At 37.7% G+C, this 27451-nt stretch overlaps 1 protein-coding gene and 1 pseudogene across 1 annotated transcript in view; both read right to left on the bottom strand.

Moving 5' to 3' along the window:
- Window positions 1–2071: 2071 nt before the first annotated feature.
- Window positions 2072–27451, bottom strand: part of LOC138941716 (uncharacterized) — a 209252-nt gene continuing 183872 nt past the window's right edge. The window contains exons 6-8 of the mRNA XM_070311581.1: window positions 25961–26450; window positions 2507–2737; window positions 2072–2412 (exon numbers count right to left, since the gene is read on the bottom strand). Coding sequence (XP_070167682.1) covers window positions 2072–2412; window positions 2507–2737; window positions 25961–26450 — 1062 coding nt within the window. The remainder of the gene's footprint in view (window positions 2413–2506; window positions 2738–25960; window positions 26451–27451) is intronic.
- On the bottom strand, window positions 23611–24650 carry LOC138941904 (uncharacterized; annotated as a pseudogene).

The raw sequence follows: 27451 nt of genomic DNA, 5'->3' as shown, positions 1-27451 counted from the left end.
AACTCATTTATTAAAGTACACAAAGATTCCTGTCCATTGTCTTCTCGTCAGAGTGTCGTATACAAGATTAATTGCAGTGATTGTGATCCTTCATATGTGGGATAGACCAAACGGCAATTAAATACTCGAATCTCTGAACACAAAAATCATATTCGGAAAAGTATGAGCAGTAATTCTGTCATTAATGATCACAGGGTAAGTTCCAATAATGATTTTGATTGGGATAATGTCTCTATACTAGATAACAAACCTCAATTATGTAAGCGATTAATCTCTGAAATTCTACACATTAGAAGACAGAAGAACGGTTTGAATTTGCAAACAGACACGGAATACCTTCCTGATATGTATATACCTGTTCTTGAGAAACTTTCTAAAATCTGACAAGTAATTTTACAAATTTTCAGTTTTTTTAATTTTAATATTATTTTATTGAAATTTTTATTTTTTTATTATTTTAGTTTGCGTTGATTTTTATATTTAGATATGGTTCACACGATTATATTGGCTTTGTGTTTATTTTATTTATATACTTTTAACTCTAAGATCTTATTATTGTCACGCCGATTAAGTTTATATACATTTGTTGTTATTTATTTCCTTTATCTTGCTGTGTTCATGATTTTTATCATTATCTCATATGTAACCCGTGAGTCGTCATCCTTAATTTATCTGTCTTATCGCGCAGTATGCGAAACGCTGATTATTTGTAAGTAACACCGTTGTCATTATTCGTGTGAAGGAGTCACATGAAGGAGTCCTTCACATTGCTATTTTTCTCACTCTATCTTGCTCAATTTACAAGTACATTACGTACCGATTTAATCATGAACATGTTGAAGTTTTTAATTTCGTTAATGTTAATGTAATCGTTAATGTAATCATCCTCACAACACATGGACAAATGATATCGTTTAGTGTCGCGGTAATGTGAGAGATCTTTGATGCTTTTTATATTTGCGACTACTTTTAATCGTTTAAGACTATGCGACTACGAACTGTTTTATATTAATAATATTTATTTTTGTGCTGAAGATGGCTCAAAGAAGGAGCCGAAACGTCTGTATATTATATTAATTATACATATATATATATATATATATATATATATATATATATATATAATATTTCTTTATAATTAAAATAATTACATTTTTTATTTATAATAATGACACACATAAGTGTCATTGTCAAAGTCAGCACATTCACTGTGTATCCAATGAGTACATATGAAGCATATCATCTATAATTCATCTCAACCGTTATAATTAAAGCGTCTTTCGAAAAAAAAACACTGTAGTTTGATCAATCGGCTGAGAAGTTTTATGTGGCAATGGATATTCAAAACATAGGCATTTTGCATACATTACATACATACATTAGCATACATTACATTAGCATACATTACATTAACATACATTACATTAGCATACATTACATTAGCATACATTACATTAACATTATCTTTGATACTCAAAATTAGAAACATTTTTACCATATTACGCTAAATTTGAAAAAATACATTAATAAATCACAAAAATTAGAGACAATTGTCAAAATTAATCTATACATAAATTAGTTAACGCATAAACTTATAAAAATTATAAAAATTACTTACAAATACTAAAACAATAATAAGAGATTTAATACTTACTAAAAAAGTTTTGAGTTTCGAGCTTGCACAAACTTGCTTGCCACAGCCATAATAGAACGTAAAGCCCTCCTGACGGTATTTTCAGATATTTTGTTGTACGAATTTCTATCTAATTCCGATATTTACTGATAAAAGGCAGTATAAAAACATTAATTTTTTGTAATATTCCAAATTATCAACCGTATCCCAAATATGCAACACTTCCTTTAGTAATTTCAAATATATATATAGTATTATCGATATTAAATAGGAAAAATTGAAATGGCACAAGTAGATTGTGGAGGTAGTAAGTTTATTCAATTCACATTTTAATAAACACTTTTTTATGTAATTCTATTTTGAAAGTATTCTATCGTGTTATATCGAACGTATTAAATATTTACAGTTTTCAGATTTCTATCATTTGCACTTTATATTTCACACTTTTAACATTATACGAAGTACAGACAAATATGAAAAAGAGGTTTTTAAAATGCTTACATAAGTTGACAGATTGACTACAATGAAATTTCCAGCCTGCAACGCGACTGGAGATTGTGTCTGCATAAGAATGAAAATTACATTTTTCGTTAAGTTCTCAGGAAAATTGTACCAAGCACTTTGGTAAATAGAAAATCCTATATCTTCCATTTCAGATTTCAGATAATTCCCGATAAAACTATACAGCGTTAGTTGTATCAGAAAGGCACTCAATACCATTAAACTCTTTCCTATCATAACAATATTATTGATTTTCAATGCAAAGATAAACTGAAATCCTGAAAAAAATGATTGTTTGCTAAATATAAATCTTTTTTATTAAAATGTAATTTACATATTTTGCTGAAAAATTATAAATAACATAATATTCACCCATTATACATAATAATATACTGATAATGAATAGTTCGATTAGCAATACGAAACTGATCAGATCGGCAAGCTCCCTGGCAAGCGTTATCAGATAACGATGTCTTTGAATTAGCGCGTTGAAACGATCATAGATTTGCGGTCTTGTAACATCAAAGTTGATGAAATGAATCCTCAGAATGTTTATTTGACCGCAAACATGCAATGTAATGTTAAGAAACAACGCGTCGTTACCTTTGGAAAATGCATTAAGTTGCATAATACCGTCTTACTGTATTGATCAATATAACAAATAACTTGTTCTATATTCAATATACATATACATGCACACAACACACGCGCGCGCGCGCGCGCGCACTCGCCACGCCCACGCACACGCACACGCACACGCACACGCACACGCACACGCACACGCACACGCACACGCACACGCACACGCACACGCACACGCACACGCACACGCACACGCACACGCACACGCACACGCACACGCACACGCACACGCACACGCACACGCACACGCACACGCACACGCACACGCACACGCACACGCACACGCACGCACGCGCGCGCGCGCGCGCACACATATACATATAAGTATATACAGGGTGCCCTAGACCACCCGTACACCTCTTTTCTTTCAAGAACTAAACATTTTAGAGAAAAACGTTTTTAACAAAAATTGTATGGTTTTGAGGGGAACATAAGATGGTGTCATTGGTTTGACCTTGGATGGCATCGTTAAGGTCAAGTCAAGGACACCTTTAATTTCTTAAATGGAACTCGCTATTTTTCATTACATATTCTTGTAGCTTATCTCGAGAGCTTTCCAAAACACTATAATGAAGTATTTTTTCATTAAGTACTTTTTGAGTTATTTTATATTTTAATTTGACATATTTTGACATAAAAAATAAAATATTTCGTAAACTATTCAGTTTTCGATAATCTCACCGTAATATTTTTATGTATAGAATAATGAGACAAATCAATTAGTGTTAAAAAAAAACAAATAATTGTTTTAAAAAATACATTGTTAATAATTTTCTTAAAAACAATTATTTTTTATAGTAATTGATTTCTCATTATTCTGTACATAAAAGTATTACGGTAAGATACCGAAAACTAAATATTTTACGAGATATTTAATTTTTTATATCAAAATATGTCAGATTAAAATATAAAATAACTTAAAAAGTACTTAATAAAAAAATACTTTATTATAGTGTTTTGGAAAGCTCTCGAGATAAGCTACAAGAATATGTAATGAAAAATAGGGATTTCCATTAAAAAAATTTAAAGTGATTTTTATATGACCTTGACAGTGCTATTTAAGGTCATACTAATATTATTATATAAAGCGCCATTTAGAGCTCAACAAGTTTGGTTGGAAACATTTTTCTCAGGAAAGTTTCGTTTTCGAGATATTTGACCGTTTCCAGACATTTCTAACACCCTGTATACGTATATATACATACATATATACAGAGTGTTTCAGAACAACCTTCCATCCTTAAAATGATACGATTCTAAGACGATTTTTCCTTTACCAAAATTTGAATTGAAGCGTAATTTTTGAGTTATAAGCAGAAATAGTTAACAAATCACGCGTCGAATACAGAAGGCAGGCAGGAGCGGCGCAACGCGCCGCAGCTGACCGTCCGACGCGTGATTACCACCGCATGAGTCGCTAACTATTTTATGTTATAACATAATGTTTGTATAAAAAAAAGAAAGAGAGCGAGAAAAAAGATATATGCGTATGTGCGTGCGTGTGTATAAACGTCCTTCCCTTCTTCCCTTCCTTTTCCTCTTTTCTCTCTCTCTCTCTCTCTCTCTCTCTCTCTCTCTCTCTCTCTCTCTTTCTGTCTCTTTCTTTCTTTTACGCATACACTTCGCCATACACACAACGCGTGTAGCAATCAGTTGATTGCAGTGTTCGACGGCCGGCAATTCGGAACAACTTTCGCTAAAGTGACGTTATTTTAAGAAATACGTATTCCTGACGTAATTCTAAGACATTTTCTTCTTTACCAAAATTTTATATAAAGCATAATTTTATGTTATAAGATAAAATAGTTAGCGACTCATGCGATGGTAGTCACGCGTTGGATGGTCAGCTGCGGCGCGTTGCGCCGCTCCTGCTTGTCTTCTGTACTCGACGCGTGATTTGCTAACTATTTTTGCTTATAACTCAAAAATTACGCTTCAATTCAAATTTTGATAAAGGAATAATCGTCTTAGAATCGTATCAGGAATACGTCATTTTAAGGATGGAAGGTTGTTCTGAAACACCCTGTATAACCCAAACCAAATTTTCGTTTCGAATTAAACTTTAACTTTAAATATCTCAAAAATTATAAGAGACCGCCGATTAAGTTATAAGGAAAAGTTACTCAGGATCATGATCTTGACAACATATGTCAAGGTCAACATCGTTGGGTCCGTTTTTATAAAGTTTTATTATCATATCCAATACTTTAACGTGATATATCTCGAAAACTATTGGTCGAAAATTTTTTTTACTATTTTTCCCGTGTTTCTCGTCAAAAATGTCTTCAAAAACGACCTTTCAAATAGGGGTCCGTAATTATCGTAATCACCCCGAAGATTGTTCCGGAACACCCTGTATATATATATATATAATAATTTATAATAATATAAGTAGTGTAGTAATAAGGCCGGTTCTAAGCCATTGTCCTCTGAGGGGGTGATGGCGAGGGGAAACCAACGCGGGGGGTATGACGTCACGCGGGGGAACCATGGCGAAACCGGTTGGCGAGGGGTCTGCGGAGAGAGGGAGGAGGCTGCGGCGAATTCGGTAGGCGAGGGTCCGCACGGAAGAGGGAACGCGAAGGTACGATGCCGCGAGTAGGTGTGAGAAAGATAGCGCGAGACGTCCGGAATGTGTAAGAGAAGGATAGCGCTAATGATATTCTATGCGCGTGGGAGAAGGATAGCGCGAGGCGTCCATATGAGCGTAAAACAAGGAGAGTGTTTGCATGCACGTGGATGATACAGCGTTTGCAAGGTGGTGCGACAAGGATAGCGTTCGTAAGACGGTGGGTATGAGGGAGATAGCGCGAGGCGACCGCATGCACGCATGTGGCAGAAGGACAGCGCGAGGCGTTCGCATGGATGTGGGAAAAGTATAGCGCGAGGCGTTCGCATGAGCGTGGAAGAGGGATAGCATTTGTAAGTCGGTGCGAGAGAGGTAGCGCGGGGCACGCACGCGTGTAGGAGAAGGATAGAGTCCGCATTGGCGTGGGAAAAGGATGACGTTCGTGGGAGAAAGAGAGAGATAATACGAGACATGCATGCGTAGGAAAAGGAAAGAAGGAAGCACATAAATAAATGACACATTAATAATAATAATAATAAGTTTATTCAAGTGTGTATATCATATAAATGTGTGTGCGTGTGCGTGCGTGCGTGCGTGCGTGCGTGCGTGCGTGCGTGTGTGTGTGTGTGTGTGTGTGTGTGTGTGTGTGTGTGTGTGTGTGTCAAGAATAATAATAAAAATAATAATAATAATAAAACATAATAATAATATAAAAATATAAAATATACAAAAAGATATAAAATATGTATAATATAATAATAAGGCGGCACTCCTTCTGAAACAGTAAAACATTATATTAATATAAATTTAATTTTTAATATTTAATATATTATGAATCTTAAAAAGATACTTACAATCAACCCTTCGACCTCTTGTTCAGAGGCTCATCCCACGATTCCTCTACGTCCTCCTCGTAGGGCTCGAGGCCGAAGAGATATCCTAATTCCGCATAGAGACCGTCGGGGCCGTTATCCTCCCAGACATTCTCGGCGATTTCCCGCTCATGGCGTCGCAGCGCTCTCGAATATTGCCGGTGTTTGATATTACTGAACCCGGCAATCCGAATGTCGCCCGTATATTGATACTATAAATCAAAATTATATGGTAATATATTACAAATAATTAATATATTACAAACGATATAAAATGTGCAAATATTACTTACGTTTTGAAATACAACAAGATTCAATAGGGCTCTCAACAGCCCCATCGTTAAATCTTGCGCCCACCATGACGCGTTCCAGCGACCCCGACACAAGACAGCTTCAATCAATGATGGCATTTTTCAAACTTCACTTGGAACACACTTAATAGACTTCTTCTCTGTTCGCTGTCAAACACTTTGTGACGAACATACCGGGATAGACATTGTCTGGATTAAACATTTTAGAGTAGGAGATATATCACTTACGAAGAACGCTTACTCTCAGCTCTTGATAAGAAAACAAAAGTTATCATGTTTCCACGAGCAAATATCTAAAGTCTTTTAAATATGAATAATATATTATTATAATATGTAAACCATATCGAACGGCTATTGAACGGCCATTGAATGACTATGGAACGGTTATCGAACGGATATGAACGACTATCGAACGGCTATTGAACGGCTTTTGAACGGCTATTGTACGGCTTTGAACGACTCTCGAACGGCTTTGAACGGCTATTGAACGACTATTGAATGGCTATCGAACGGATATGAACGACTAACGAACGACTATCGAACGGCTTTGAACAGCTATCAAACAGCTATAAACGACTATTGAACGGCTACCGAACGACTATTGAACGACAAAACAATTATTTATACACTATTCAAATATTTAAAGTCTATGTCCATGTACTGAAATGTAACATTTATATTTTAATTAACTAGCTGACGCCGCTATCTAACGTCGCGTACAGAAATTTAATACTCGCATACTGGGATAAGAAAGAGGAAAAGGGAAGAATAAAAGAGAATAAAATATATTTTAACAATAGTTTATTTTAAATAATGTTTGGATGAATCTTTATGATGATTCGTCCACCAATTGAATATTTTAAATACATTTTGTAAAGCACAATTTTTTAAATGTTTTTCACAGTGCATAGTATTAGTAACATCTAGCTTATTTAATGAAGTGATATCTTCATAGTCCGTATCCAAGATCTCAATAATAACGTCGTTTCTCGCATCATCGTCAAGTATATCGACCAGCCATTCTCGTTTTTCGCGTCCTTTAACGTACACGATAGGAGATGCTCCATCTTCCTCTTCCGTCGCGCCCATCACAGCTCTCGTAATCAAATGCCTAGCGAAGCTGTATGGAACGTTTCCATCCTCCCATTGAAGTCCATGGTGATGTCCGATTAGCTATGAAGCTTGGCTCAGATCTTGTAATCGCACGCCATGGTACGTGACTTGCTAAAAAGTAATGAGAGAGAACAAATCCATTTCTCAATATTGCTACTTCCTTCACGATAAAGTATCGCCCGATAATGAATCCTTGCAAATCCACAAACGTTGGCGCGATCATGTTGATAATATTACCGTACGATTGCAAGAATTATGTACAACTGTTGTCGATCGTCAAAATCTCAATCTTTATATATTTTGACATTGGAGGGGATATTTGCTGATTTAGGTAATTTTACGAACTACGTTGGTCAATGGACAATATTCGACAACGCAATCGTGCAAGATGAGACAATAGGCGGTAGTATTTGCAGGTATATCCTCCTTGCATTCAAACTCTAATCTCACGTCCACGGTGGAATTTTTGACAGACTCGTTTTGTCACGAGCAATCAATAACTGCGAGAGGACCGCAATGTAAAAACTTTGAAATGTTTAATAGCACATCATCATTATCACATCCGTAATAAGATTTGCGAAAACGAGAGTATATATCGAACAAGAGGGCGAATCTATTTTTATCGAAATCTAAATTCAAATCATCGTAGGGATAAAATTCCGAGTTTAGATAGAGTTTAACGTTGGTCAATTTGCAGTCATCGAATGTAGTAACATCTTTTGACACAGCATTTTTTCTGCCAGTCTGCAGCGCAAAGATCAAGTATCGCGGCATCTCCAGCTGAAAGGCGGCTTTCACGGTCTACGAATGCTTGGTCGTATTATGCAATAAAGGAAATTCGTATAGATCCATTATATCTTGAATAATTCGATATCAGCTTCAGTCGAAGCATGTCCAAATATGCAATTGTTGTCGTTGCGCGAACGTATCAAATTTAATTCGTGATGAGCGTTAATCACAACTCGCTTATAATCTTCGCAAAAACCCAATAGTATGTTTAGCGGCACGCAAAAATTGAAGTAAGCTTCAGCAGCATTATGCGACATATTCCACGCAGCATTCTCCAAGATTTTACCTTTCTCGATTGTTTGAGAGACATAGTTTTTAATCGTGGAAGTTATTCCAACGTTTCTGTTGCGGTCAATCTCCACACCGTCGAATTCATATCAAAGTTCATCAAACATAAACGCGCAACAATTGTTGCCCAATATCACTCCTCCCCCTTCAGCTACTTTACGCACCATCAACTTTCCTTCGACGTATAGAAAACTTTCACATGGTAACGTGTACAAATCTTGATGTTGTATCGGTATCCGTATCTCGTCGCTATATCCAAGCGTTGTGTTGGCGTATGGATTGTATGTATGAGTCTCAATCTTGACGATACGGTCGTCAAAGATCGGCTCACTTCCGATATTCAAGATGTCAATCATATTGTTCAAGTATTTCGTACGACGAATCCCAATGATTTTAGAAACTCGCGATTCAACACGCTGAGCTTCTTTTTAGCGTAACCAGATATCTGATTATTGTCACCCGATACCGCAGTCACTCGCCTTCTCGCAAAAATATTGTCCATCGCAAAGATATTGTCTCTCGCGTGCTCCGTGCTTCCGTTCAACACAAGCATTTCATTTGTCAAACGCTTTATTTTTGCCGCCGCCGTATATGTAATCTTACGGTAATTTCCTCTCCTCGAAAATCGAGCAAATGTCCTTCTTGATCAACAATGCGATAACGAACATTGGGCTGGTGTCGTGCATATCCTAAATACCACAATACGCTGGTTACATATGCACATGTACCCACAGTCCGTGCGCCTGACTTACAGGTGCAGTAATAACCAAAAATCGCCTCCCTCTCATCATCTATATTATCTGCATCTCTTATGTTGTAAGCTATAAATTTTTGATGTTTTGTAGCATTACGGAATCGTGAAAACACTCGCACCCTTATGAAACCTTGTTCATCAAACAACGAATCCAATTGAAATTCTTCTTGTGCATCACGCTGCATCTTATCTTGAATATAAGATCTTGCTAGACGAACCTGACTGCACCTGTCAGGCGCACGGACTGTGGGTACATGTGCACATGTAACCAGCGTATTGTGGTATTTAGGATATGCACGACACCAGCCCAATGTTCGTTATCCCTCTTCATCATTATTGAACACAATATTAGATGCCGCTCAGAGACCACCACAGCAGGATCCAAATAATGAGTAATATACAATAAGATCATTTATTTTATTACCCCACACATACACACACACACATACACACACAGCAGAGAGGGTTTGGAGTCAATAAATACTACGGGAGTGACGAACCGTGGCGTCCTTATCTCTGCTGTGACACATAAAGATTTTTGTTCACGGAGCTTTTCAAGGTCATTCAAAATTCACAAATAATGTCACCAACTAACAGATTTTGTAAAACCCTACTATGTTTGTTTCAAACATTTTTTAAAAAAATCAATACCTTCCGAGATTTGACTATTCGGCAGCCCGAATTTTTCATGTTTGACTGGTTATAATTCGATAACTGTCCATTATTGAGCTTTGTGCCCATTACATCTTTTGTTCAGTAGGTCATAAGCTACAACATATGTAAAAACCAATTGATTTGACCGGGACAGATTTTCCATATGATTAGTGCGGGGTTCTTTACTGATTTTATTTAAACAAGATGGTACAAACTTGAAACATGTAAACAACGATCATGTAAATACTGACATGTCTTACGGCGATTTTTGCGCATTTTCTCAGAAATGTTAGCAACACAAATATGGATTTATAGTGATTGATAAAGACAGTTTACAGACTAATGGACGATATCGAAAAGGATTTAACGATTTTGCAACAGCGTAAAGTGGTTAATCGCTATCATTGATCGAGCAACATCTAAAAATTTTCGTCCGAGCGCAACATGACGATGACGATCGACAGTGACGATGGTGAGAAGATTGCGAGAGAGATTGTAAAAACGAGCGAATCAAACCGCAAAAAATATCGTTCTTTAAAAACCGGTCAAATGGAGGAAGACGTCGCATTGGAGAGGCACTTTAAACCTATTATCGAACCTCTAAAACAACTTGTCGAAAATACAATGAATGTGAAATCTAATGAAGCGAAAAACGAACCATCGAGTATGCTCGAAGACAAGCATCTGAAAAAAGAGACTGGAACAAAGCGAACAAGGTCAAATATATCATTTGTTGTGCCTCCGGAGAGGCACGGTAGTTGGGATCGTTTGCCGGAAGGAATTTAGGAATTCGGGCTCCGCCTGAGAACTTCACTGTTTTTATTTGTTTAAAAATGACACCCTTGCATTTAAATAAATATTTTAATATCTATTTTATTTGTGACTTGGCTTGATTACAATGTTCCCGCACTTTCGCTCGCATCGCGTATCGCGATAACGGATATCTTGAAGTGCGCGTGTCTAGAGTCGAGTTTCGGTCTCGAGACTCGCCTCTCGCTTCTTCGTGTATATTTCTGCCGACTGCGTGGCTATTTAATATTATAATAATTATTGATACTCGTTTTGACACTCGCGGCTGTTAGAGATATTGCTCGCGTAAAGGAATAAAGATTGCCCGTTTGGTAGTTATTGTGACTACTATTAATTAATGATCAAGATTGTCCGCGTAATATTAATGGTAAAGACTGCCCGCCGTTCGTTAGCGGTGGGCCTTTTTATTAACTCCCTTGGCTACCCGGGAGGGGGTCGTTTAGCGGCAAGGCTGTGTGTCGTGTCGCTTGATTTTGGCAATATCCGGATGCAAGCTAAGAAGTTCTAAGTAGGACTTCTTTGCTTGCACTTTCGCAATTTCTTTATTCCGCTTGCCCTGATTTCCGTGTTTTCGCAATGGAATGATTGCACGGTCGCTCGGGCTTAGCGCGTGGCTCGCGTTGTCAGCGCTTTGTTCGGTCAACGCTCGTAACGTGATCTGTATTCGCGTTACACGTTGAGCAATCATATAAAATAATATGTATTTAGAATAATATATTTAATAATTCGTGTATAGCCTGTTCGGGCTATAACACATTGAACGATTCGCTAATAACTTCTACTCCAAATCAATCGAAACGTAAGCGAATGAAACAATTATCGAATGTGGTTACTTCTACTCCGATAAAAGATGTACAATCGAGTTAAATATTGTACGAAAGATCGTCTCCGTATATGGAAGAAATTTTCGAAACCACGCCTAAAACGCTTGTGACATCGGTTCAACATCTGCTACAAACGTCCAAGAGTCAAAATGCATTGCACACACATCTGGCTCCACTAGGGCAAAAATATGTGGGAGCTATTTTGAGTCAAGATAAAAATAACAGTATGGATTATGTTTACGGTGTTAAATTTTGCAACGAAGGAATGATGCTTGGTGATAAAATTTTTGATGTGGAGAAAGATGGCAATATAATTATCGGTGGAATAAGATACGTGGGAACACCAGGTCTCTACGAGTTGATTTTCAAAAGAATACCCGACGGTGACGTATACAATGACGATGATAAAATTAAATACAAAAATATATTACTGGCGACAAATGCGCATAAACGTGGCAATGATATGCGTAATCCAGTGTTAAGTAACAAGGGATACAAGTATAAAAATATAATAGCGCCATTAATCTCTATTAAAAATATAATAGCGCTTGGAAAAAAAGCTGAAAAAGGTATAAACATACCGCGCTATGACGTTAAACGATAATAAGATCGATTACGTGCATTGGAATGATTCCAACGAGTTGGTAGATCGCTTGCGATTGCTGGAAGCTTCGCGTCAAGCCGGCAACAATGCCCGCGACAATGAAATATTATCAATTATCGAGGAACTTTACGAAGCTGGCCTTATTATAAATTAATCTATGCGTCGGCGAAACGACTCAGTCTGTCATTATTGTTTGTATTGAAATGTCGATTAATAAATTTGGATTATCGTTGGGAACACCAAACAACTCATACTATGAATGGAGTGGATTACTAAGAAATTACGTGCGCGATAATGCTCTGTGTCAGACAGTCTTCGGCTTTGACGCAAGGTCGCGCAAGATACGACGCGTAGCGCAACCGGAAGATGATACCGATGCCGCAAACAAACAGTGCGTGGAAATACGTGTCAAGCTTTTAGAAAATAGATTGGAAGAACTTGAGAAAAAAATAATCACGCTCGAGACGAATGTGCAAACGCTGCAAATAATGATATATGAGATACAGAAAATGCCTCGATATGCAACTCACGCGCAGACTACATCTAATTCAGCGCAGGAGAAGAAAGATATACAAAGAATATACGTGGAGGAATTATCTCATTATTGCAAATTATGCCTCGATCAAATATGTCGCAAAAGACCTCTGAAAAACAGATGCTTGTGGAAGAATTGCATGCTCCAGCGAGAAAAAATTTCCCACGTAGACGTGTCATAGTACGCGGATACGACGATCTGTGGCAGGCGGACGTGGTCGAGATGCGTCCATATGCACGATTCAACAAAGGCTACAACTACATACTCACAGTTATCGATGTGTTGAGCAAGTATGCGTGGGCTGTACCGCTCAAGAGTAAGAGTGGAAACGAGATGTCGGATATGATCGCAAAGATAATTCGAGACGATGGAAAATGTCCGAAAAATTTTCAAACCGACAGAGGAAAAGAATTTTACAACGCAAATGTACAGAAACTCGTGAAGAAACACAGCATTGATCATTATTCAACGTACTCTATCATGAAAGCCTCGGTCGTGGAAAGATTCAATCGAACGTTAAAGAGCAATATGTGGAAAATGTTTACGTTTAATGGAAATTACAAGTGGATCGACGGGTTGTCCCAGCTCGTTAGACAGTACAATGCGCGAAAGCATCGCACTATCGGTATGAGACCTATCGATGTTACCCCCGCGATTGCCGATAAACTTTTAAATACGGTATACTGCAACGTAAAGATTGCGGCACCGGCAAGATTCTAAGTAGGCGATCCGGTACGCGTGAGTAAAGTCAAGACCATCTTTAAGAAAGGTTACACGCCAAATTGGTCGACTGAAGTGTTTAAAATTGTTAAAATGCAGAAAACTAATCCCGTGATTTATGTACTCAAAGATTCATGTGGAAATCGCGTCGCCGGCGGATTTTACGAGTACGAGTTACAACGCATTGCTAATCCCGCCATACATCTCGTGGAAAAGGTGATACGCAAAAAGGGCGACGAGGTTTATGTGAAATGGCTGGGATTTGATGCAACGCACAATTCTTGGACACATAAAAATAATATATTATAAATATGTTAACAATAATACATAATATTAAAGTTATTTTACAAATATAAACAAAATTGTAAACTTTATAAAATATACATATAGTTTTAATTTACAATAAATATACGTAATTTTTTATTTACAATAAATACACATGCTTTTTATTTACAACGGTATTTTCTAATGTCTTCACGGTAACGTGTCGGTGATTTCGGGTACGATATACCGCTTGTCATCGTACGGACATAGAGCAATTTTTGTCTCGCGAATAGTGTATACTTCATGTAATTTAGATCTTATACAAGACTGCTAACGCATCATTTCAATCTCTTCGTTCAAACACTGCGTATAATCGTCGAATGTTATCGTTCTCACGACGACATTACTCTTGACACCTTTTACTTTTGTCGTGTCTTTCTTACTATCTACTCGCAACGCGTACATTTTGCCCTAAGCCCGACGAATTCGGTCATGTTAGCGCCATTATTTTCATCCTTCATTAAACCCGGTATCTTTTTATTCGCGAGCGGTATACCGTACACATTGTCCACCACATAATCGCTGGTATCGAATTTGTCGACGTTGCGCTTTATATTGTCATATACATCTTCACACTCGATGTAATATATGAGACTGTCGGTGTCGGTGTACATGACTTTACATTTCTCTCGATACATAGGTACCATGTAATCGTGGTGAAACTCGTACAAACATGTCTTGGATATATCGAGTATACACATACCCACGTAGATTGGTTTATTAAATTTAACTTCGAGATTGCGCAATTCAACGGCGATCAGATTCTCCGGAAACACGCTTCTACTATGAAAATTTGGTTTTGCGATCATCGCCTTTGCGCCATATCTTCCACCCCAATGTGTCACGAGCTTAATATTAACGTGATTGCGCACATTTTCCATCGTTTTGCGAAATACCGCATTATTCATTAATTTATATAAATTTTTTTCAAAATCATTTTTCGCGAGTGTTCGGAATTGTGTATTGAGTTCGATATAACTGCGAAGCCATGGAGATTGCGAAAACGTAATATTCGATGTATTTTTCTAACTCGAAGCCCGTATCGCGTGCTTGCTGCAGGTTGCGGTAATGTATTACGTAACGCTTCTTATCATATAAGGTTGCGAGCAGCTTATCCTGCCGCTTACCAGCTTTGTCGCGTGTCGGGCAAAACGGTAGGTCAGTGTGCGCATCGTGAACACGTTGCGGATACTCGACATTGACTTCAAGGATGTAGCCTATAGGCGAATCAAGCGCGATTGATGATGTATCAAAATCGGATACGTCGTCGACCCATCGAAAATCTGCAAAGGCAAGAGTTGACACATTGCCCATCTGTACAAATTATTTACATCAAAGTACGTGAGATACGTTGAAGGTTTCGATGGATCGTACGATTGCATATACTTGTTATTAGCATATGCGTATTTGTTGGAACAATGACTCAAACCATCGCGTATTCCGCGTTCGATAAACATAACCATGTCGATATCCGTAAGCAATTCGAATGTAATATTCGTATGCTTTAACATGGCGTCCCACGTGTATCCGGGAAATACGCGGGGTCGAGCCCATAACGTTTAATACAACTCTCGCGGAAATTTTCAAAAATGTCTGCTAATAACAAGACATCAATTTTGAGATACAAGTCGCTATATTCGCCCAGCGTTCGAATGGAGAACCGCTTCCAGACGTTCTCGGCGTGCGCGTAATCGCTCTCGGATATTGTGTCACCGGTCAAGGAACTGTAAAATGATTCGCGCGGTGGTAAACACGTATCTTGCAACCTGTCGACGCAGTCAATATATTCGTACGGAAAGACGCCCTTCCGTGTTAATAAATTGAAATTGTTATTCGATAAATTTAGAAATCTAGATTTTAAAATTTTGAGTTTGTCTTTATTCAAGAATGATGCCAATTTATCGAGACTAGCTGTGAGAAATTTATACGAATCGATAAAACGCAATTTAATATGATTTTTTTATTTCTTTTCGGTAAGTTTAACATTTTTCGTAAATGATATATATTTTTCTTTTGTTATCGGAAGTAACTCGATTCCCCCTTCGAACGCTGTAGCTATTTCTTTTATAATAAAATGTGCATCGTAACCAGATAAATTATGAGAAACTATTGGAATGCAAAAGAAATCTTTATAATTTAAATTGCAATTTGAATGCGCGAAACCTCTGTATCGCCCGGTCAGATGGCAATGATCGCCTACGCGTGTATCGTCTTGTACGAATATTTTCTCGCAAATGTGACATTGTCTCGCGCTATGCAAATTTTCCCATTCATCAGATGTTAAATTTACCACGGGGACATTAGCTGATAAAATAATTTTTACACGTTGCGCTAAATTTTTTAGTTCTTCGATGAACCATGATATGCAATCGATATCGCGGCGGAAATGATACGCGGATAACGAATCATCGTACGAACAATGTACATAATATGCTATGCTAAATACTTTATGATGTTGGTAGTTTCTCTCTTCCTCCGTCTTCTCTAAACACACTCCAAGTCGGCGTACACGACGAAAGGAAGCCGCTCTTTCCGATTATAGTTGTTGAACGTGAGCTACTTGTTCTTATCGCTCTGTAATAGGATAGCGCACTCGTTCATCTCTCGACAGTCCACCGTATGTGACTGTTAACTTGTCGTTCGAGCCAAAGTAGTGCAAACATCTGTAAAAGAAATAATTTTTGTTCAAAGATTTCTGCAATATAATTTATTAAATATATATGTACCGATTGCAGATATATTTCTTGTGTTCTTTTTTGCTCAATTGCGGGCTCACGAGTCTGGATAGATTCTTGATCCACGCGAAATGTCCAACGTTGTTGTCTGCAATATACAACAGGTTGACGTGTTTGTCTCTTTTCAGCTCACTCAAACGTATCGGGACAATGTTCTTTTCCTCGATGCTATATACATTGATTGAGATATCGTTGGCAAGTTCGAATTTTTTGATTTGATTCACAGTCACTGGAAACTCAATGTCCTGAAGATTTAGCACTGTCGTATAATGCGGATATGAAGATGCTCGATAAACATAACTTTCAGCTGGATGTAGAGCGGCGACCACATACCACGCGAAACACGCATTGTCATTAGATTGCACGTTGATCACCGCTCTCTTCATCATTATCGCCCGCTGTAATTTTATATGATATGCCGCGCGCAAAGGATTATATTTATTTATATTTGCGATTAAATTGAGTATTTGCGACAATGCCCACCCACTATCGCGTTCCTGAAATTCTTCGAGCGATGTTAGAGTGGGCTCGACAACGCGCCGCTCGTACCATTCGCGTAAATCGGATGTGCGAAAGAGTTCATAGTTTCTCGTATTGATACTTTTATTTGCGCGCTTATCACCCGTCACAAATTCACCATTGAACACTGTATTAACTTTCACATTAAAGTCTTTTTTCAACACGGTTTGCACGTGTTTGAGCACAATGTCTTTGGCATCCTCGAAAAATTGACGAGGCTCGATGTGATTATGATTTATAACCGCACCAATTAATATGCGGCTCTCGAACGCCGTATCGATCTCTCGCCAAATCAATCCGTGTTGCCGCGTACTGCATCCTGCACCCGCATGTACAAAACGCCTGCGTAACGAGTTCTTCAATCCCTCAAATCGTGCGATTCGGGCAATCAGCGATTGTCAAATCTCGATCGATAATCGTGGACGTTTGATTCGGCTTTGCTCTTCCACCGATTCGATATATTCGTCGCATCGTTGCCCCCACGCAACGTACTCCTCTATCGAATTTACCCATGCAGATTGCTCATGCAGATTTCGTTCGGCACTGTTTTCCGCCATATTTCCAAATTTATACCGAAAATTTTTGCTAACAAGTTGTGCTTATTAACAGCTCTTGTCTCGGAACTCTTGGCGAAACTCTTGTCTCGGAACTCTTGGTGAAAATACTGACATGGTGTGCCTCTTTACCTCGATTTTATATTCTATCTCGATGTCTCTTTCCATCATGTGTATCAACTAATCTTTATTTCGCGATTTATCACGTACATTTTGACTAATGTCGATTATTGCATTTTTCTTTGTTGTCTAGAGATGATGTCAAATCCCAGGTGCATCGCAAAAGTTTCAAATTACATGCTGCTGTCCAAGTATGTTAGTATAATTTAATCATGAGGATTATCCTTATATTTCACGATTTTGTTATGTTTTGATACGCGCGTTTGGATATCTGAGGATGATGTCATCGCGAAGCAGCCGCACATTGGCGCTTGAAAATTTTATATTATGTTGCATTTTTTGTGCATTCGGCTAAATCTTACACCTGGGGGTGATGTCATCACGAAGCAGCCATACATCGGCGCTTGAATAGAAAAATTGAAAAAAATATCGCGTATTTGGGCAATAATCCCCACCACATTGCAATTTTGCAACGCTAATACATATTTTAAACATGTTTAATACGTTCAGTATTGCATCGGCCACTTGTGTGAAAGGTTCATATAAAAAATGTATCCCACTGAAGGAAGCCGCATGAATTATTATGTTCCGATTCAAGATGCTGATGAAACTTCACTGTCTAAGAAGAAGTAATATAACAAGTTTTAATTAACTTAAAGAATTTTTAAACTTTTTAAATATTTTTTTACACCTTTTAAATATTTATATAAATAATATTGTTTTTACTCCCTAGCATTCTTCCGAGCCTCGTCGCGCGGTTTGTATACTCGGAAGACGATACGCCTTAACCCCGACGTCATACAAATATTTGGACATTGGAATAAACGTTGAAGCTGTATCTTGCGTGGAATTGGTTCTTGGCGATAATCGGGGCAATCAAATAATATTGCCTTTTGAAACGTGGAAATCGCTAATGCAGAAACGTGCGGACATTGAGCGGCTTCTACAATCGACTGAAATCCCATTGCGGATTCAAGCTTTGACATTTGAAGTGGTTAAAATATCTGATTCGAATATTATAAAAATAGGATTATCCAATAATTCTTTATATATGAAACCGCCAACTCTATTCTATTTATTCGATTTTGAAAAATGTATAGATCATATGTATTACTGGTTATGCGAAAATACGCATATTGTAAATAAAAAATTCAAACAATTTGTAAGTGTTTTACAACAGAATAATATTGCTAATGTATACGACGCTGCAAAAACGATACATGAAAGTGATATGTTTAACAGCGAATCGCTCATAGATTGCGAGTTATTGACATGTGCTGTAAATGATATTCTTCACGAGGCTTGTAATAAATAAGTTATTTTACTAATTATTTGTGAATTTAATTATTTATCCCATCCTTTATGTATGTATGTATGAATAAAAACGGTGTAATAGATATACACAGTCTGCAAAATTTAACTTGCGAACGCTATCCTTCTCCTACACATTGCGGACGCCTCGCGCTATCTCTCTCGCACCGGCTTGTGAACGCCGCATCATCCACGTGCATGCTTCGCGCTATCTCTCTCTTTATCTCTTTCTCTCGCAAACGTCATCCTTTTCCAAAGTGCATGCGGACGCTATCTCTTTCCCAAGTGCATGCGGATGCTATCCCTCTCCCACACATTGCGAACGCCTCGCGCCATCCTTTTCCCATGTGCAGCAAACGCTAGCCTTGTTTTACGCTCATATGGACGCCTCGCGCTATCCTTCTCCCACGCCCATAGAATATCATTAGTGCTATCCTTCTCTTACATATTGCAGACGCCTCGCGCTATCTCTCTTACACCTACTCGCGGCATCGTACCTTCGCGTTCCCTCTTCTCCGCAGACCCCTCGCCTATCGATTTCGCCGCGGTCCCCCTCCCCCTCCCCGCGGCCCCCGCGTCAGCCGTTTCGCCGCGGTCCCCCCGCATGACGTCATATCCCGCGGCGGTTTCCTCTCGCCCCTCACCCCCCCACCCGCAGAGGACCATATCTTAGAACCGGCCTTACTACACTACTAATATATAATATATATAATATATATAATATATAATATATAATAATATATAATAATATATAAAAATTATAATACATATATAATAATATATAATGATTTCACGCCAAATTATTCCATTGAAATGATCCGAAATGTATGAAAACTACCCAATTCTTCTGTAATTAAGCATATTAGATTAGGTGGCAGTTTTTTTTTATAAAACGACGTGAACAAAAATAAGTATATACAGGGTGTCCGACATGTAAGTAGCCAAACGAAAAGTGGAGATAGATCGGGTCAACCTGAAGCGAAAAGTCCTATACCATTTTGCTAAACTCGCAATAATTATTAAAATGTCTGAGCCAATGAGCGCGTGGGAAGCGGTAGGCCGGAATCGATAGAAATGTAAAATAGCTTACCTGTTTATGTCTCTTAACATCGGAAGTATCAGCTGAGCGAGAGAGGCTGAGTCACTCAACGAGCGGCGAGCGACACCGCGCTGAAAAATCATTATCACGCATCGAGTGACGAGCGATGTCACCGCGCCGGAAAATAATTATTTTCTCGAATTGTTTTTTCGATGGCAAGACAATGATGCGCTATCATTTCCATATCACCTTGCGGTAGATAGCTTGATGCGCTTTTTATAGCAGTTTCGCCTGTAGGCCTAATCCACTCTCAATATTTAATGTAAAAATTCGAAATGTCGTCCTCCTTCTCGTATGAATTTCCTTAAGAATTAAAAGATCTCTCTTTTTATTTACACTTATCACTTGATTCCCGATTATTTCCGCCCATACGTTTATGGATCAACGATATTGGAACGCGCCTTCACGGACGACATGCAGGTTTTCCTCTGCCCAATGTAAAAAATATCGAGAATTGAACACCGTTCGGTACGAATGTCGCTTCGTCGGTCCATAAAATATTGTCCGAAAAAGACAAATTCCGCCGACAATACACGAGGAACTCTGCACATGTTTTCCCGACGGTTATTATACTCTCAAATTATCGCGAATATAAAAAATCGTAAACAATACCTTTGCAAAAGTATATCTGTGGTTGTAGGTCCTTCGGTAAAAGCTGTTGCACACGTTGATAATGATAAGGATACAGGTCGTTTACACGTAAAATGCGATGCACCTCGTACCGCGACAAACCAAATTCGTATGCCGTACGACGTATGCTAGTCCCGGGATTTTTATAAAATGCATCCAGTACTCTCTCTTCGTCTTGTACACGATGACGCAGTGATGCACTAGCATTTTATTTGTGCACGAGACACCCTTTCACGTATTTCTTGCATAACACTTTAAATTATCCGTTTTGTCGGATAATGTGCACACCCGCGAAATCGCTACGCATAAATCCGCGACAGACATATTTTGCTCCGTTAGCCGGTAAGCAATTATCACATTTGTATAATCTTGCAGAATAAATCTTATTGTCAATCGCACCACGCGAACAGAAGAGTTTTGCGCGACTGCACTGGTCAATGCTCCCGAGAGCTCAGCCAGCTGAGACTACGTTCGTCTTATGTTAACAATCGCCGATAATTAATTGTTTCTGCATACATCTTCTTGTGCAGTCGCGTACAAGTTTCGTGTTCTTGACAGCAACAATGCGATTTACTCCGAAAGAATATACTGATATGGTGATAGTCTACGGGCTAGCAGGCAAAAATACGCGTCTCGCAGCTCGGATATATGCGGAACGATTTCTCGGGCGTGCACATTATCCGACAAAACGGACCATTTTACGTGTTGTGTAAAAAATGCGTTAAAGAGGGTGTCTCGTGCACAATAGAAATGCTGGTGCACCAGTGCGTCATCGTGTACGAGACGAAGAAAGAATACTTGATGAATTTTACGAAAATCCCGGGACTAGCGTACGTCGTGCGGCGCACGAATTTGGTTTGTCGCGGTACGAGGTGCATCGAATTTTACGTATGAATTTACTGCATCCGTATTATTTTCAACGTGTGCAACAGCTTTTACCGAGGGACCTACAACCACGGATATACTTTTGTGAAGGTATTGTCGTCATTGATTTTTTATATTCGCGATAATTTAAGAACATGTAATAACTTGATAGACATATGACATATAATAACTTGAGAACATATAATAATTTGAGAGTATAATAACCGTCGGGAAAAAATGTGCAGGGTTGCTCACGCAATGTCGCCGGAATTTGTCTTTCCCGGACAATATTTTATGGACCAACGAAGCGACATTTACACCGAATGGCGTGTTCAATTCCCGAAATTTTTTAAATTGGGCATAAGAAAACCCGCATGTGAAGGCGCGTTCCAATATCGTTGGTCCATAAACGTATGGGCGGGAATAATCGGGAATCAAGTGGTAAGTGTAAATAGAGGGAAAAAATTTTTTTCTATCAAAGTGAAACATTTTTCGTAATTTCTAGATTGATCCGTATTTTTTACCGCATCGTTTAACTGGCGCAATTTATCAAAATTTTCTCGAGAACGAGATGCCAGGCTTTCTCGCGGATGTGCCGCTTCGCATGCGAGCGCAGCTGATTTTTCAGCACGACGGAACTCCGGCTCATTTTCGCAGAGATGTACGCGATTTTCTAAACGCCCGTTATCTAGATAGGTGGATAGGTCGTGGTGGTCCGATAACCTGGCCGGCACAGTCGCCAGACATGAATGTATTAGACTTTTTTGTATGGGGATACATAAAAAGTCTAATCGAGCACCGGCGTAATGATAGAGAAATCGAGGTACGTGAAGCTATTGTTGCGGCCTTTAATACCATTACGCCGGATATAGCGCACCGTGCTACGCGCAACATTATTTGAAGGGCTGAACTTTGCATACGAGAAGGAGGACGACATTTCGAATTTTTACATTAAATATTGAGAATGGATTAGACCTACAGGGGAAACTACTATAAAAAAGCGCACCAAGCTATCTACCGCAAGGTGGTATGGAAATGATAGCGCATCATTTTCTTGCCATCGAAAAAGTAATTCGAGAGGATAATTATTTTCCGGCGCGGTGACATCGCTCATCATTCGATGCGTAATAATTATTTTTCGGCGCGTTGTCGCTCGCCGCTCGCTGCGTGACTCCGCCTCTCTCGCTCAGCTGATACTTCCGACGCTAAGAGACAAACAAGTACGCCATTTTAAATTTCTATCGATTCCGGCCTACCGTTTCCCACGCGCTCATTGGCTCAGATATTTTAATTAATAACATAATAATTATTGCGAATTTAGCAAAATGGTATAGGACTTTTCGCTTCTCGATCTATCTCCACTTTTCGTTTGGCTACTTACATGTCGGACACCCTGTATCACAGTCTCAATATGACTCACTACTTCTTGTTTAAAAAAACAAATTTCAGATTTTCAAGAACTTTTGCGTCTTATGCAATACATATTGTGTTTTATACATACATATATTTACATATATATATATATATATATACAGGGTGTACCATTTTAAAAGTTCCATCCTCATAACTTTTCAGGATCAATGTTTGAAGGAAAACGACTCCGACAAAAGTTGTAGGAAACAAAGAGGGCTATCTAATAGTGACCTTGGATTTGACATTAAAGCTCATTTTCAAGGTCATTTGAAGGTCAACTTCCGTTTTTTAAATGGCAACCCCTATTTTTGACCCCGGATTCTGAAAGAGCGGAAAATTTTACATTAGAGTTGTAAGGGGTCATTTCACGTTCAGATGATCATTCGAGGGTCAACCATTGCCTGCGTTCAGTCATCGATATGCTACTCGATGTCCAGGACCCATGATGAGGACATAGCAGGATGAATTTTCAGGTCCCATTTTGATCCAGCCAATGAAGGCAAGAATCTGAGCCCGGCCGATGAAGGCAAAACCATTAATAATCCAGCTAATGAAGGCAAGACTGTGAAGAGTTCCAATAAAAAAGAAATTTAAGGTTTCACCAAATTAGATTTTTGAAAATGCCCCTATTATTGTTAATACATAGTTGTATTCTCCGTTCAAAGTTTTGAACAGTTGACAAAAGTACGTGTCTTCTATGTTCCTGCAAGCATCAGTGATTCGTTGCACCATATTTTCTCTGGTTGTTGCTGCATCTGCATAGACCATATTTTTCAAAAAGCCCCAGAGAAAAAAGTCAAGATTTGTTAGATCAGGAGATTTGGGGCACCACTCAATATGGCTACTAATTCCTATCCACCGACAGGGGTATCGACGATGCAAAAGTCGTTGAACGATTCTGCTTCTATGAGCAGGTGCCCCATCTTACTGGAACCACATACGTGTTTGCAGATCAATTGGCTAACAGATCTGGTAATTCATGTCTTGGAAAATGGAGATATCTAGCTGAGTTGACATTTCCTTTGAAAAAATAAGGTCCAATTAAGTAACCATTCACAATAACGCACCATACTATGAGACTCCAGCGCTGTTGGTGATCAATCTCACGGAACCAATGTGGATTTTCTACAGACCAATAGTGACAGTTATGTCGGTTTAATTGGCCTGTATTATGAAAAGTAGCTTCATCAGAAAACATAACGTATCTGAAAAATTATGGATCTTGACGTAACATCGCTTGAGCCCAATTACAAAATGCTAACCTTCGTTGGAAATCATGAGGAAATAAGTCTTGAGTTAAGGCTATGTGATAAGGGTGGAAATTATGCAGTCTCAAAATTCTTTGAGCCGTTGATCTTGGGATGCCAGATTGTACTTCTATTTGTCGTAGTGAAATATGTGAATCTAAATTGACCATAGCTAACATTACAGGAACTCGTGGATAGTTCCACTCGATTGTCATAATACGACGACGTATTCTACGAGGTCCCTGTCTCTCATGTCTTTCAATTTTGGCAATCACATTATGAGCAGGATGCTGACGTCTGCCAGGGAAACGTCTACGATATAATCATTCTGCTGCACGATAATTATTACGACACTCTCCAAGAATTAATAGAATGTCAACAATCTCATTCCTTGTGTAATCCGGCATGTTTACAAAGTACGGAGAAATTCAGAAAGATAAATTCACATTACGTACACAGGTAGAAGACAGGTAGAAGAGATTTTCAATACATACAATAAACTATCAATAATATGATCAGTTGATCGAGAAAAAGAAATAAGAAATTTTTAATGATAAATTTCAAATAATTTTCAAAATTTCCAGAAATTATTAAAATTTAAGAAAACTTCTGAGGATTCTGAGATTCTGAGTTAGTAATTTTTTGAACCGGATTCTGAGTTATTACCTTTGTCTTATTTTTCTCACACTTTGATAATGAGGGTTAAGGTACAATTCAAGGTCACCAGGTGGTGGCCTTGACAATTTTTATGGAGGTCATTCTTTCGATATATCGCTATCATGATAAGATACCAGCCTGGGAAATACGGGAGAAACATTTGATCTTTAGATAATCCCTAGGGTCAATTTGACATCTTACAACTCTAAAATTTTCCGCTCTTTCAGAATCCGGGGTCAAAAATAGGGGTTGCCATTTAAAAAACGGAAGTTGACCTTCAAATGACCTTGAAAATGATTTTTAATGTCAAATCCAAGATCACTATTCGATAGCCTTCTTTGTTTCCTACAACTTTTGTCGGAATCATTTTCCTTCAAATATTGATCCTGAAAAGTTATGAGGATAGAACTTTTAAAATGGGACACCCTATATATATATATGTATGTATAAAACACAATATGTATTGCATAAGACGCAAAAGTTTTTGAAAATCTGAAATTTGTTTTTTTAAACAAGAAGTAGTGAGTCATATTGAGACTGTTATATATAATTATTTTTGTTTACGTTGTTTTATAAAAAAAACTGCCACCTAATCTAATATGCCTTATTACACATGAATTGGATAGTTTTCATACATTTCGGATCATTTTAATAAAATAATTTGGCGTGAAATCACGCAAATTTTCGCATCTATGCAATGCTGTCTATAATCGATAAAAAGGTGTATAATATTAATAAAATTAATAAAAATCTTTCTACATATATATAGAATAATATACTTTACAATCAAAAATTTCTTGTTTCCAAGTGATAGGACACGACGCACAAAATACTCACAAATTATAAATATTAGCTTAATAAATATTACCCAGATTAGCAGTAGTCGCTAGTATTATTACAACAGTTTCGATGACACAGGCGATTTCATACATGCTTGTCGGAAAATTAAAATATTCCAAAGCGCATCTTGATGGTATTGCGTACTTTAATATGGTATCTCCGTTTAATATGGTATCATTCGTTATGTTAATTCGATTACCTTGATTGTACTCCAAAAAAGGAATTGTCGCATATATTAGACAACTAAGGTATGAGAAAGCCAGCATGGGGCAGCAAAGAATCCTTCCTATAAAAGCATGTTTTCGCATAATGTCGCGCTCTTTTGTATTGTCAATCTTCAGGTAATCGTTCAAAGCAGAGTCATAATTGTCAATTAAACTATATGCATAAATGCGGAACCATGTTGTCTTCAGTACACCGAGCAATCCACAACAGATTATCGTCAAAGAATCTACATTCTGCTCTACGTCAGTACAGCCCATGTATAGCTCCATGGAAGGCAAGATCACAACTAGGCTCTGTTGATTTCCCCATACATGATGTTTTGTGCTCAAAATGAAAATATATTTCGTTCCTAACTCAATGTAAATTTTTTCTAACAAATATTTCTATTTGAAGAAATATTTGAATGCTATTTTCTTACTCTCATGCTTTTTTTTTCTCCCATTCTCGCTCAATTTCTCTTACTCTCTGTCTTTCACTCTATAAAATACTATGTAAGAAAAATGGTTTTTACAAAAATTGATTTATAAATGCAAAGCATTGTACATACAATCATAGAGGATAACTCGGAGGAAGATGACATGTTAAGTAAGGTAGTACTTTTTTGAAATTTTTGTTTTTCGATCAAGGAGACTATTAATCTACTCATAGTCAGCTGATCGTGTTTAGTGCAAATGACGAAACGACAGTGCGTTGTTGTTTTTTTATGCTATATTTTTAAATTAATCAAGATAAGTTAAAAAAATAATCTTTTTTTAAATTTTATTGTATAGTATTCTAAACTACAAGATTATTGCTACATACAATAATATTCTTCAAATACTCCTCAAATGTAAGTAGATTTATTTAAATTATTATTCTTGAATAAATCATATAACCTATTCGTTATGAAAACACGTGTATATGCACGTGTTTTGTATTTTTTAAAAAATTTTTCTATTTAATGTTGATTGTAGAATAAGATGCCGCATTTTTATTGAGAAAAGGTGATAGTTGTAGCATCTTATCCCGGCATGAAGATATTGACATCAAGTTGCTTTCTATGAAATATAATCACAGAGTATAAAAGGTTAGTGTTATACAACTTAATATAATTACCTATGTTGATTATTATGTAAGGCATGTTTTTTAAACTTACTTTGATTAATTCAAAAACCTTTATCAGAAAACTTAAAAATTACGAAGTGGTTGCATCCTACCCACTTGTGTGTTAATATCTTACCCACATTTATAAAAATTTTTGTTGTTGTTAAAATACTGTTAAAATACTAAAAAATCTACATTTTCTTAATTAACC

This window comes from Polyergus mexicanus, unplaced genomic scaffold (assembly GCF_030449975.1).
Source record: "Polyergus mexicanus isolate NDT 795.1 unplaced genomic scaffold, iyPolMexi1.0 SCAF_20, whole genome shotgun sequence".
NCBI lineage: Eukaryota > Metazoa > Arthropoda > Insecta > Hymenoptera > Formicidae > Polyergus > Polyergus mexicanus.
This window is presented reverse-complemented; position numbering and strand designations above follow the sequence as displayed.